This window comes from Euprymna scolopes, chromosome 24 (genome assembly GCF_053919585.1).
Source record: "Euprymna scolopes isolate OS-2025 chromosome 24, ASM5391958v1, whole genome shotgun sequence".
NCBI lineage: Eukaryota > Metazoa > Mollusca > Cephalopoda > Sepiida > Sepiolidae > Euprymna > Euprymna scolopes.
The window spans coordinates 59,229,859-59,243,607 of NC_136505.1; the positions used below are offsets into that span (position 1 = coordinate 59,229,859).

The window sequence follows — 13,749 nt, forward strand, 5'->3', positions numbered from 1 at the left end:
TATTTATGTGTATGTGTATTTGTATATTCTATATATATGTATATATATATATATATATATATATATATTCACGAGTATGTGCTTATGTGTATATATGGTATGCGCGTATGGGTATGTGTGCATGCATGTATGTATGCATATGGCTGCACGTATGCATGCCTGGACCTGTACATGTCATTGTATGCATATACATGTGTATGGATATATATGCGTGTATGTGTGTGCATGCGTGCATTTTTGTTTATGCATATTATTATTTATGTATGCATTATATGTATGGGGGTGGGTGCATATATTATCTACATATGGTCGTTGAATATGACTATGTATTGGTATATATGCGTATATATGGGTGTTAATTTTGCATGCATATATATATATATATATATATATATATATATATATATATATATATATATATATATATATATATATATATCTGTACCCTTATGCACATGTTTTTTTATGTAAAAGCTACTATTGGTTTATGGTTTAAATATAAATATTATTATTTATACTATTATTATTATTATATTATTATTATTATTATTATTATTATTATTATTATTATTATTTTATAAATATTGTCTTTATTATCAATACATACAGAGTGACTTTTGAACCAAAAGCACATAAATTTAAGTACCTGCTCTGATATTTTCCTCGGTCTGAGTATGAGAATTCTTTCGGGACTGAGACAATATTCCTTCAGGACCGAGACTATTTGTATTCTCATTTAATTATTAACTAATATTAATTTTATTGATTTTATTATTATTATTATTATTATTATTATTATTATTATTATTATTATTATTATTATTATTTATTTATTTATTTATTTATATATATATATATATATATATATATATATATATATATATATATATATATATATATATATATATATTCGTCTCATCTTTAGTGAGGGAGAGACGGAATTTACTCACCATTAAAAAAGTCGACATTGTCTCTAACTGTGTCCTCTTCAGTAGTTTTATTATTATTATTATTATTATTATTATTATTATTATTATTATTATTATTATTATTATTATTATTATTATTATTATTATTATTCATAACTAATAGTTACATTATTTTTACAGTTTCACAATTTCATTTCTATTCCGTTATACATATTGAAATCGATTGCGTCTCATTTTTGCCGTTTGAATTAAACGCTTTTACGTTGGAACATTAAAAAAATATTTAAAAAACACAATCTTCTTCCACAAACGGCTAAAATTATTCACGTGAACTTTTTCGAACATGATTGCTAGGAATGAACGCTGTCCACGCTACAAATTCTTTCAACGGTTTTCTTTTTCTTTTTCATTTCGATACTTTTTTTGTGACCAAGAGCGGAGGTCCGCTTGAAATATAAAAAATAACAATAAAAATATTAAATACAAAATGTGACATCGTTTTATAGCTTGTTATAGAAGAATAAGAATTTAAAACTGTAAAAATATATTTTACATGAAAATTAATGTAAAATATATTTTTACAGTATTAAATATTTATTCTTTTATATATATATATATATATATATATATATATATATATATATATATATATATATATATATATATATATATATATAGTATATTTGCACAGTATTTTTTCTCCAGGGCACATTTCATTCGTTTTTTGTCTATTAATTCTATTTTCGATCCTTTCGAACTTCCGAATAACAGTCTTTTCTTCTGGCGGGAACTGGCTGATGAAATCACCATATTTATCATTAATCCGAATACTTTCCAATCATTCTGGATTCATCGTCAGGGATAAATTAATCTAACTGGTTTTGAACAATTTATAAACGCTTTTTTCCTTTTCTCTTTCTTCATTGGTTAATTATTTTATTGTATTTTATTTATTTATTTTATCCTTTTTTTTCCATTGGTTAAAATTAATAACATCCTGAAATGTTTGCAAATCTATTAAATAAATAACTTTACAAACACTTCAGGATGTTATTACTATTTATTTTATTAATAGTTGTTTTTTTTTAGGTTTTATTAGTAATGCTTCTAATATTTCAAGTTTTCGTTTGTTATTGGTCTGTTCAAGTATAGACGTGTTGTTAACTAAAATCTTCCTAAATTGGAACAGAGGACAGGAATGTTAGTTAGTCAGGTGGTTAAATTAGCGCTGTTTTTGGAGCGATGCATGGTTAATCTCCTCGATAAAGTGGTGGTAGTCAAACCTATCACCTTTATTATCGGAGACGCAGTCTCCCAAAGGGCATTTAAATTCATATACTAAGTTAGTCCTATAAAACAACTCAGTCGAAGGGGAGGAGTTAGTAGTTATAATCAGATTAGTAGTTTTAAATTTATTATAGTAAATGATTAATTTTATTTTCTTGTTAGGGTCTATAGGTCGCACATTTTATTAATAATAGTTTTTAATACTTTTTGGTCTATTCTATAATTATCATGCATTTGATTTTTATTATAAAGTTTAATATGTGTTGTAGGTGTAGATCCTGTATTATTACGGTTAATATTATTACGGTTAATATTATTACGGTTAATATAATTACGGTTAATATAATTACGGTTAATATAATTACGGTAATATTTTGTAATTTCCTAGTATGTTCATTAATAACATTGTTGGGATATCCATTAATTACTAACGTTTGTTTAATATTGTTGCATTCGTGTTCTAACCTAGTTGGGGAAGAGAATATTAAGTTAGCCCGGGTTAATAAGTTGTTAATTAAATCAGTTTTGTACTGATAGGGACACTCACTTAAATCAGGGTAGAAGGATTTTTATTAATCGGTTGTTTCAGGATGCTATTAATTTTAACCCATGAAAAAAAAGGATAAAATAAATAAATAAAATAAAAGAATTAACCAACGAAGAAAAGAGAAGAGGAAAAAAAAAAACGTTTATAAATTGTTCAAAACCAGTTAGATTAATTTATCCCCGACGATGAATCGTGAAGGATGGGAAAGTATTCGGACTAATGATAAATATGGTGGTTTCATCAGCCAGTTCCTGCCAGAAGTGAAGACTGTTATTCGGAAGTTGGAAAAGATCGAAAATAGAATTAATAGACAAAAAACGAATGAAATGTGCCTTGGAGAAAAAATGCTGCCTAAATATACTATACTATATATATATATATATATATATATATATATATATATATATATATATATATATACAGGGTGTCCGTAAAGTTACTATACAGTCTTACAAGTTACTATACAGACACCCTGTAATATATTAACAGTACAGTAAGATATTGTATTAAAATATTTATTTGTAACAAAAGAAATAAAAAGAAATAACACCTTTATGTTTATAAAAATTTCAGAAAATACACGTGTTACATCCGAAAAGACTGTAACAATCAAGGCAAACAATTTCTATGACAAATATTCCTGTGCGTTTTCTGTTTTCCAATATCGCTTCAAAATAAATTTGCGCTCTTCCAAAGTTAGCTTGCATGGCATGCTTGATTAAATAAACCTGTAAAAAAAAAATATTAACTATTAATACAAATATAATACAATAAAACAATAAGACTGTATAGTAACTTTACGGACACCCTGTATATAAGAATAAATATTTAATACTGTAAAAATATATTTTACATTAATTTTCATGTAAAATATATTTTTACAGTTTTAAATTCTTATTATTCTATAACAAGTTATATTTCCTATCTTGGGCTTACTATATAAATATTAATATGTATATTTACTCTAAGTTTACAGAAACTTTTGGCTTCTAAACTTAATCTTTACTGATTGCTTATATATATATATATATATATATATATATATATATATATATATATATATATATATATATATTATTATAGTCATCCACATACAGCGCTATTTTGTTATATCACAACTCATCATTGCAGCTAAACTAATACCTTTCCCTAACCGTAGATTGAACCTACAACTATCGCGCTAATAAATAAATAAATATATATATATATATATATATATATATATATATATATATATATATATATATATATATATATATTGCTTTATTCTTATCTTGTTATATTGTCCTCTGAACATTTAATAATAATTGCTTTTTTTTCACTTATTGAAATTTTTTTCATAAGAATGTGTACCTGCTTGTGTGTGTGTGTGTGTGTATGTGTGTATGTGTGTGTGTGTGTGATTGTTCTAAAGGATGACATTGGCTATGTTGAATTCAAATCCAATTGACTCAACTTCTTTTGCTAATATATGACGAACGAACTGCCCCCCCCCTCAAGGAGGAAATAATACGAGAGAATGGTGTCAAGACAAACAAATATATACCCCTGAATGAATGAGAATGGAATGTGTGATATCATTACAATAAGGAAGATACTACACTACTCCCTCCCTCCTACCCAATAAAAAAAGGAGGAGGTAAGGATAGTGTCGAACTGATATTACACTACTATTTGCTAAAGGAGAAGATAATCCTTAGGAAGAAAGTATCATAATCATAGAACTGATACCACACTATCAATCTCACACGTTCTTAATTGGATCGTTAAAAACAGGCAAAAGTTAAAGCCTCGAACGGACACCACAATATTAAGCTTGCTGCACGTTATCATAACAAAGTTCATACAAAATTTTAGGCAGATCGGCCCATTAATTTCCGAGAAAAAGTTGGAATAGATAGACAAACAAACAAACAGACGAAGGGAAATATAATATTGATACTCTTAGGAAAATTATGAAAACACAATCTTTCATAACTATAAATAAAACAACAACTTGTATTCAATTCATTGTATACAATGAATCGTTTGTACGATACCTCCTCATAAAATAACCCTGTAAAGTATTGATATGTCATTAAACTGACAAGCCGAATAAACTTTCTTTTTTCTTTTTCCTACTTTTGAATCGTCTTATTTAGTCATTGTTTTCTGATCCTATATTATATTTCTCTTAGTCTGTTTCTTATATTTATTCTCGGCAACTACTGGACCGACCATGCTGTAACTTTGTATGAACCTTTGTTATAATAAGGTGAAGTGAACTAAGTATTATGCTATCCGTTTGATGCACGGTTAAGGATTAATAGGGATTAGTAGGGATGAGTAACAACAATATCACATTTATTCTGGAGGTTTCTCGGAAACTACTGAGCCGATCTGACTGAATTTCTGTATGAACCTTTGTTATGATAAGATTTTTTTTTTTTTTTTTTTACTACATTTTCACCCCAAACAAGGCACATTGCCACTTTGGTGTAGAGGGCTACTATCAGGGGCAGCAACTACTGGGGCACTATGTTGGGATTTGGGCAGCAAGATGTCGGTTCACGTTACACTTGAACTTCTGCATGTCAGTACAGTTAGGGAAGCAGGGACCTGGAATGGAATTCCAGAGTCTAGCGGTTCTGGGGAAAAAACTACTGGAGTAGAAAGATCTTTTACATCTAGGGATCTCTACTGTGTGGGGGTGGGATTTAGCTGCCTGTCGGGTTTGTCAAGGGTGTCTACGTCGTGGGGGCACAAGTGTCAGCAGTTCGTCAGAGCATTCACCATTAAAATACTTGTAGAAAAGGCAGAGGGATGCAACGTTTCGTCGATGGGACAGAGGCTGAAGATTAGATGCCAGTTCAGGGCCTATCAGATTGGCAACTCTCTTTTGAACCTTGTCTGGGAGCGAGAGACTAGCAGCAGATGCACCAGCCCAAATGTGACAACAATACTCCATACATGGGCGAATGGTGGCCTTATAGAGGTACAGGATACTTTCAGGTGTCAGTAGTTTTCTAGCACGGTAGAGAGAGCCTACCTTTTACGCAAGATGCAACAAACAAAATATTATGGTATCTGTTCGATACACAGGTAGAAATTAGGGGTTAGTTACCACAATACCACATTTACTCTAGAAGATTTTTGGAAACTATTGAATTGATCTCATATAAATTTTGTATGAACCTTTGTTTTGATGAGGTGCAACAAACTAAGTATTATGGTATCTGTTCGACGCACAGGTAGGGATTGAGGATTAGTAACCACAATATCACATTTATGCTAGAAGTTTTCTCGGAAACTACTGGGCTGATCTGGTTTAAATTTTGTATGAACCATGTTTATAAGATGACACAAAATAAATATTATAGCATCCATTGGATGCACAGTAAGGGATAATAGGGATTAATAGGGATTAGTCACCATAGTCCTACATTTATTCTAGAAGTTTTCTCGGAAACTACTAGGCTTTAAAATAACTTTTGCCCGTTTATAAAAAAAAGTCGTCTATCTTATATCTATCTGTTAGTTTGTCTGTCTGTCTGTCTGTCCCACTTTCGGCCTGTTTTTAACAGACTAAAATTTGTAGTATTCGATAATAATGCCATTCTTACCTAATTTGTTTTCCTTTCATAGAAATGCTAAAGAACAATGACCTGATGACGAAAGGACGTGCTGTTCATTGTTTAGAGGATTTAATACTGACTGAACCGAAATATTGGCAAGACATACACGCATCAGGTTAGCCATGAAACATCTTTTTGATTCCAATTTAAAAAAAAATAGTTTTATTGAAATTATAACATCTTTAGTTTTATTTTCTTATATATATATATATATATATATATATATATATATATATATATATATATATATATATATATATATATATATATATCTTATGTGTTCTATTTTTTTATTACCATTTTATCTGTTTGGTTACATATGTTTCAGATGTTGGACCATGTGTACGATCTAGCAGCCTCGTCCGTAAGGTCTGACGAGGCTATTAGATCGTAAACATGGTCCACATCTGAAACATATGTAACCAAACAGATAAAACGGTAATAAAAAAATAAAACACATATTTGCTCTGCAATAGTATTGAGCACTCTATTCAGGTTTTTAGTAATTACCAGTTTTAGCAAATATATCTTATTTTTTGTTTCAGAATTGTTGAGATTAAGGATTGACAATTTGTATTATTTAAACAAATGTTTCCATCTCGGATGCTATTCTCACAAAGTTTCGGTCGATGTAATCTCCAACCTTTTTCAGGTACATCTTGTTGAACTCGGGACCACTATGTTGAACACAGGAATCTTTATGGAATTTCTGCAAAAACTTGTAGCGCAACTGATATAAGTGTTAAGTAATAATCAGTTTATAATAACCTGTGACATAACAGATAAAGGTGTTAAGTAATAATTAGTTTGTGAATACCAGTGACGCAACAGATGTAAGTGCTAAGTATAATCAGTTTGTAATGACTTGTGGCACAACGGATATGAGTGTTAAAAAATAATTGGACGAATACTAAATAAAATTGAAGCCTTCTTAGACATAGGACCATCCAGGTTGTCATTGATGGATGTTCATCCAAGCAGCATAACATTAATGGGGGAGTGCCTCAGAGGTCGATCCTTGGACCACTATTATTACTAATGTTCATCAATGACCTCCCCGATAATATTGAGTCCGAGATGGGTATATTTGCTGATGATACAACACTCTCTAACATGCATGAGGGAAGAACGAATGTACACAAATCCAAGACAATGGCTGAATCATTAGAAAATGACCTACAGACCGTAGTTGAATGGGGACGTAAATGTATGATGACATTTAATGCTAATAAGACTAAGCTGCTTTCCTTTAACAATTACAAGAAACCTTTCCAACCACCTATTTCCATGACAAATAACACCCTACCTGAGAATTCTTCCTTCAAACCCCTCAGATTAACATTCACAGGAAATATGAACTAGCATAAATACATTGAGGACATTGCGAAGGCTGTTGCAAGGAATATGGGCTCCCTCTATCATGCTAGACAACTGCTCACACCCGAGAGTATCCTGTACCTCTATAAGGCAACCATTCGCTCATGTCTGGAGTATTGTTGCCATATCTGGGCTGGTGCATCTCCCACTAGTCTCTCTCTCTTGGATAGGGTCCAAAAAAAGGTCTGCAATCTAATAGGTTCCACTTTGTCAACTAGGCTTCAACCCCTGTCCCATCTCCACAATGTTGCATCCCTGTGCCTGTTTTACAAGTATTTCAGTGGAATGTGCTCTGATGAACTCATTGTATTTGTGCCCCCTCAATGTACATAGCTTCTATAAACCTGCTTAGCAACAAAATCACACCCTTTCATTGTTGAGATCCCTAAATGTCAGAAAGTTTTCTACTCAAATAGCTTCTTACCTAGAACAGTCAGACTTTGGAATTCACTTCCTGCTGCCTGCTTCCTAAACTGTACTGATATGCAGAAGTTCAAATAGAACATAAACCAATATCTTGGATCTTTCTTAGGCATGGTCTCAATCAGTAGTTCCTTATGTCCAAATGGCAATGTACCATGTTTGGGGTGGAAGTGAGTAAAAAAAAAAATTAGTTTGTAAGGACCTGTGGCACAACGGCTATAAGTGTTAAGTATAATCAGTTTATAAGAACCTCTGGCACAATGGATATAATTCCTAAGTAATAATCAGTTTGTAAAAATTCGTGGCACAAGAGATATAAGTGCTAATTTATAATCTAATAGACAAAATGAGCACATGAAAGGCTTTTTTGTTGGGGGTTCTCGCATCAGTTAGATTGCAGGAGAAGTTTCTTTATACTTCCTAGATCGTAATATCTCAGATTCGCAAACGGATATTGTCTCTATCTTTTTCTGATCGAGTTTTAAAAAATTCCCACCGTCACGTCGTTTCAAGTGTTTGTTTGTCTTTTTTGTATAAATAAAACAAAACTATCCGAACGCAACCGCCTGGACTTTGCTCGGGTAGTATCTGTTCTGTAATTGGTCCTTGATCAATGTAGGGAAAACCCGTCATACTGAGACAATTACTAATTATTTGGATACTACCAAAGTGCCCCCTTTTTGAAGGGAGCTGCTTGTCCCCCACATTAAAAATGTTCTTTGTGGGAGATTTAAAAGCAACACCATTTCTGCAAATCATCTTTTTGATTGACTACATTAAATTTGAACGCTTTACATTTCCAGTTGCATCATGGCGTAGCGGTAAGACATCAGGTTTTCTTTCACTTTCTTTTCTGCCTTCGTGTTGCGGGTTCGAACCTGCCTTCCTACTACCAATTTTTTTTTTTCTCAACAAACACCCGGGCAACGCCGGGCAACGCCGGGCACCCAGGCTAGTTAATTCTAAATGACAGCCTTTTAGAGATTAAAAATACAATCCTCAATACGGATAATACTAAGGATACAATTATGAATTAAATTAAAGAATTCTACCTAGTTAGGACTGACAAAACGAGAGTGAGCTATTCCAGTGGATAAAATGAAGGAGCAGTTTGAAATTTCGTACAGATTTCTGATTCTGATATAACGATTCATCAGTTTGATAAGCACACTTGAAGAAGGTCCTCGCTTACATCAACTGAAATGTGAGAATAACAGCCAAGATGAGAAACAGTAGTTTGAACAACTTTAAATAATACAAATCTTTACTATTATATGACAGGAACTTTATCTGTGTGTGTGTGTGTGTGTGTGTGTGTGTGTGTGTGTGTGCATGTTTGCATGTGTGTGTGTGTGTATGCATGTTTGCGTGTGTGTGTGTGTGTGTTTGCATGTGTGTGTGTGTGCATGTTTGCGTGTGTGTGTGTATGTGCATGTTTGCGCGTGTGTGTGTGTGTGTGTGCATGTTTGCGTGCGTGTGTGTGTGTGTCTGTGCATGTTTGTGTGTGTGCATGTTTGCGTGCGTGTGTGTGTGTGTGTGTGTATATGTTTGCGTGTCTGTGTGCGTGCGTGTTTGAGTTTGTTTCCTATGGACTCGAAAAGGACTTTTATAAAATTTCATACAAAGCTACTTTAAGTGTCTGACAGTATTCTTAGGTTTTATATCGAAATGTCTTCAATAAGTATTGATAATCGAAATAATCAAATGAAAGAAAAAAACAGGCGATTCGGACCGAAGTTAACACTTTATACAGTTTAACATTACAAGTGCATTTAAGAAGTTTCGTTACCATACAAACCAAAAGGCCCAACATATAAAATCAGCAGTAGGTTCTTAGATATGCAGGTGTGCGTTTGAAATGAACGTTTCCGTTTAAAGCACAATTGCACATGATACTTGACTTTCTCATGTCGGTTCTTTGATATGACAAGGGCACATTCAAATGAATGTTTTTGTTTAGACCACAATTTGAGCATGATACTTGACTTTTGCATGTTAAACTTTAATTCAAGCCATTATATATAAAAAATAATTTTATAAAATCAACGGTAGGTTGTCTACAGTGCAATGTAGACTACAGTGCATTGTGGACTAAGTCACTGCAGAAAAGCATGTGAAGCTTCCTCCTGGTGCACTGTGGTGGGTCCCCAACTAAAGCAGTCACTTAATCGATTTGATTGAAAAATGGGGAAGTTCACTGTTCTCGGTGAGAATAAAAAATATGAGAGTGTGAAATAAATATTCAATACCGGGCAACGTCGGGTCTCCCTGCTAGTTGTAATTATTTTTATCTTCCTTCCATATTATAAGATTTTGTTTCACTTAATTTCCCCGTAATCCATTTTGCTGATGACGAGAGTAGACATTTTTCTCTTCCATATATGGTCCATTAAAATAATATATATATATATATATATATATATATATATATATATATATATATATATATATATATATATATATATAAAAGCGAAACATAAAAACGAAAAAAAACAAAAAACAAAAAAAAAACAAAAAACGAAAAAAACAAAAAACAAAAAAAACAAAAAACGAAAAAAACAAAACAAAAAAACAAACAAGAAAACAACCCCCACCCCAATAAAAAAACGAAAGAGCAGGTGAATTTCTCTATGTAATGTGGCCGTTACACTCGAACTGTGTTAATTACATATCAACTCTCTCTCGGACCCCTATGTCGTCTGGTACCATAGAAAAAGAACAACCAAATAAAAATAAATAAATCTGATTCGTTTTTTTTTGTTTTATCAAAAGGTATTTATTACCATTACTTTTCAACTCTTCACTTCATCTGCCATGAGATTTATAAAACCCTGCCGTCTCGACACCAGCTTAAAAGCCTGTCGCCACCACAATGGGGCCACGCGTCCATTTCACCCGTTTCACGTTTTTCTTTCTCCCCTCTGACCTCATGCTGGCATTAGCCAGCTATTTCTCGCCTTATTTCTCGCCTACTAACACAAATCTCCTTTCCTTCAACAATTACAAGAGCTTCTCTTCGCCAATGGATAATAACATTCTGGCTAAGAATTCATTAACCTGAGCCTTACATTCACAGGTAACATGAATTGGAGCAAATATATAGAAGATAGTACCAAAGTTGCTGCAAAGAAAGTGGGCTCCCTCTACCATGCTAGAGAATTACTCACACCTGACAGTATCCTGTATCTCTACAAAACAACTATCCACCCATGCATGAAATATTGCTGCCACATACGGGCCGGTGTATCAACCGCCAGTCAATCTCTATTAGAAACCATTCAAAAAAGGATTCTCCAATTTAAATGATCTTGCACTGTCAACCAAGCTCTCACCTCTGTCCCATCGCTGCAATGTTGCACCCCGGTACTTGTTTTACACAAGTATTTTAATGGAATGTGCTATGACGAACTTGTAGCACTGGGGCACATCGATGTAAATATCCCCGGTTAACATGACAAGCAGCAAAATTCCATGCCTTCACAATAGAGGTCATGAGATGCCATACAGCCTTTTACCCTGAAAGTTGCTTCCTATGGACTGCTGAACTTTGAAATTCCCTTCCTGTATCCTGCTTTCCCGACTCTATAAACATAAAGAAATTAAGTGTAATGTGAACAGACATCTTCTTTCTTTTTTTCTCTTTTTTTTTACACAGGTTACCACTTATCAAGGCCCAGAGGCCACTCGAGGATAAGGGTTAAAGTGTACAGTAGTCAAAAGGACAATTTCACAGTAATCGTTAGAAGTGTAAATTTGGTAAAATGGATTACTTAAGGGGAACGGCTCATCAAGAACTTGTTTACATTGGACTTGAAGACGGCCATATTGTAGTCAGCTGGAAAGCAGGTAAACGGAAGAGAGTTCCACAGGTGTGCAATTCTTAGAAAGAAGCTTTGTTCATGGAATCTGCATTTAGGTTTAGGCACAGATAAAGAGTGGGGGAAATTATTGATAGTGTTTACAGCCAAACGAGTGTTTCTTGTGAATGTTTAACTCCCTACTTAGAGTGCCCCTATAGGCATGGCCCCTAATTCATAGTAGCTCCTTATGTCTCAGCGATAATTTGTTTTGTTTGGGGTTAATATGAGGTAAAAAGATAGTGTTAGGGTTTTTATTTGTGGCGAACTTGGTAGATAAACTGATTGAAGTTAATCATGTAAGTAATCGAATTATACAGTTGAAGTTGATCATGTAAGTGATCAAAGTGTTGAAATTGATTTTTAGTGAGAAACATTTTCACAGATATATTTGTTTGTGTATGCACCACAATGTAGCTTGAGTGAACATGTGAAAGATGAATTTTATGTTAGGTTTTATTACAATAACTAGTGAGTTTGGTGAGAAGGAAGTACTTGCTGTGGCAGGAGATTTGAATGGCCATCTTGGAAAGACGCCTGGTAGTTTTAAAAGTATGCATGAAAAGAAATAGATATTTTGATAGGAATACATAAGGAGAAAGAATTTTAGAAACTGATCTTGCAATAGGCATACTGGTCGCAGAGACCCCCTTTTTAAGAAAACAGAAAACCATCTTTTTACGTATAAATCTGTACCAGCAAAGATTCAGATTATCTCTGTTGGTAAGAAAAAGAAAATTCTTTAATAACATAAAAGTAATCCAGGATGAAGATATTGAAAAACTTAGAAAACGACCTCCAGTCTGTAGTGGAACGAGATCATAAATGGATGATAACATTTAATGCTACTAAGATTAAGCTTCTTTCCTTTAACAATTACAAGAAACCTTCTCAACCAATGCCATGATTAATAGCACTCTACCTGAGAGCTCATCGTTCAAACATCCCGGTTTAACATTCATAGGCAATATGAATTAGAATAAAATACATTGAGGACATTGCCAAGGCTACTGCAAAAAGGTAGTCTCCCTCTACCATGCTAGAAAATTACTCACACCTGAGAATATCCTGTATCTCTAAAGCTACCATTCGCCCATCCATAAAGTATTGTTGCCACTAGTGATGCTAGTGGTGTATCTGCCACTAGTGATGCTAGTGGTGTATCTGCTACTAGTGATGCTAGTGGTGTATCTGCCACTAGTGATGCTAGTGGTGTATCTGCTACTAGTGATGCTAGTGGTGTATCTGCTACTAGTGATGCTAGTGGTGTATCTGCTACTAGTGATGCTAGTCGTGTATATGCTACTAGTGATGCAATGGATATAAATGCTAAATTATAATCAGTCTGTAAGGATCTGTGGCACAACGGATAAAAGTGCTAAGTATAATCAGTTTGTAGTGCATCTACCACTAGTTTCTTCCTCTTAGACAGAGTCTAAAAAAGAGTCTCCAATCTAATATGTCCGAACTATCAACCAAGCTCCAACCCCTGTCCCATCACCACAATGTTGCATCACTGTGTTTGTTTAACAAGTATTTTAATGGAATGTGCTCTGATGAACTCATTGCACTTGTACCCCCTTGATGTACATGCCCCTCCCCAACAAAAGTGTTTAGCACCAAGATCTCACTTCTTCACTGTAGAGGTCCCTAGATGCTGAAAAGTTTTCCTCTCTAGTAGCTCTCTTTCTTTGAACTGCTAAACTTTGGAATTC

At 33.2% G+C, this 13,749-nt stretch overlaps 1 protein-coding gene across 2 annotated transcripts in view; it reads left to right on the top strand.

Moving 5' to 3' along the window:
* Window positions 1-13,749, top strand: part of LOC145246732 (ankyrin and armadillo repeat-containing protein-like) — a 272,479-nt gene that overhangs the window by 219,238 nt on the left and 39,492 nt on the right. For both annotated transcript variants that reach the window (XM_080108489.1, XM_080108488.1), the window contains exon 11: window positions 6,388-6,492. In XM_080108489.1, coding sequence (XP_079964615.1) covers window positions 6,388-6,492 — 105 coding nt within the window. The remainder of the gene's footprint in view (window positions 1-6,387; window positions 6,493-13,749) is intronic.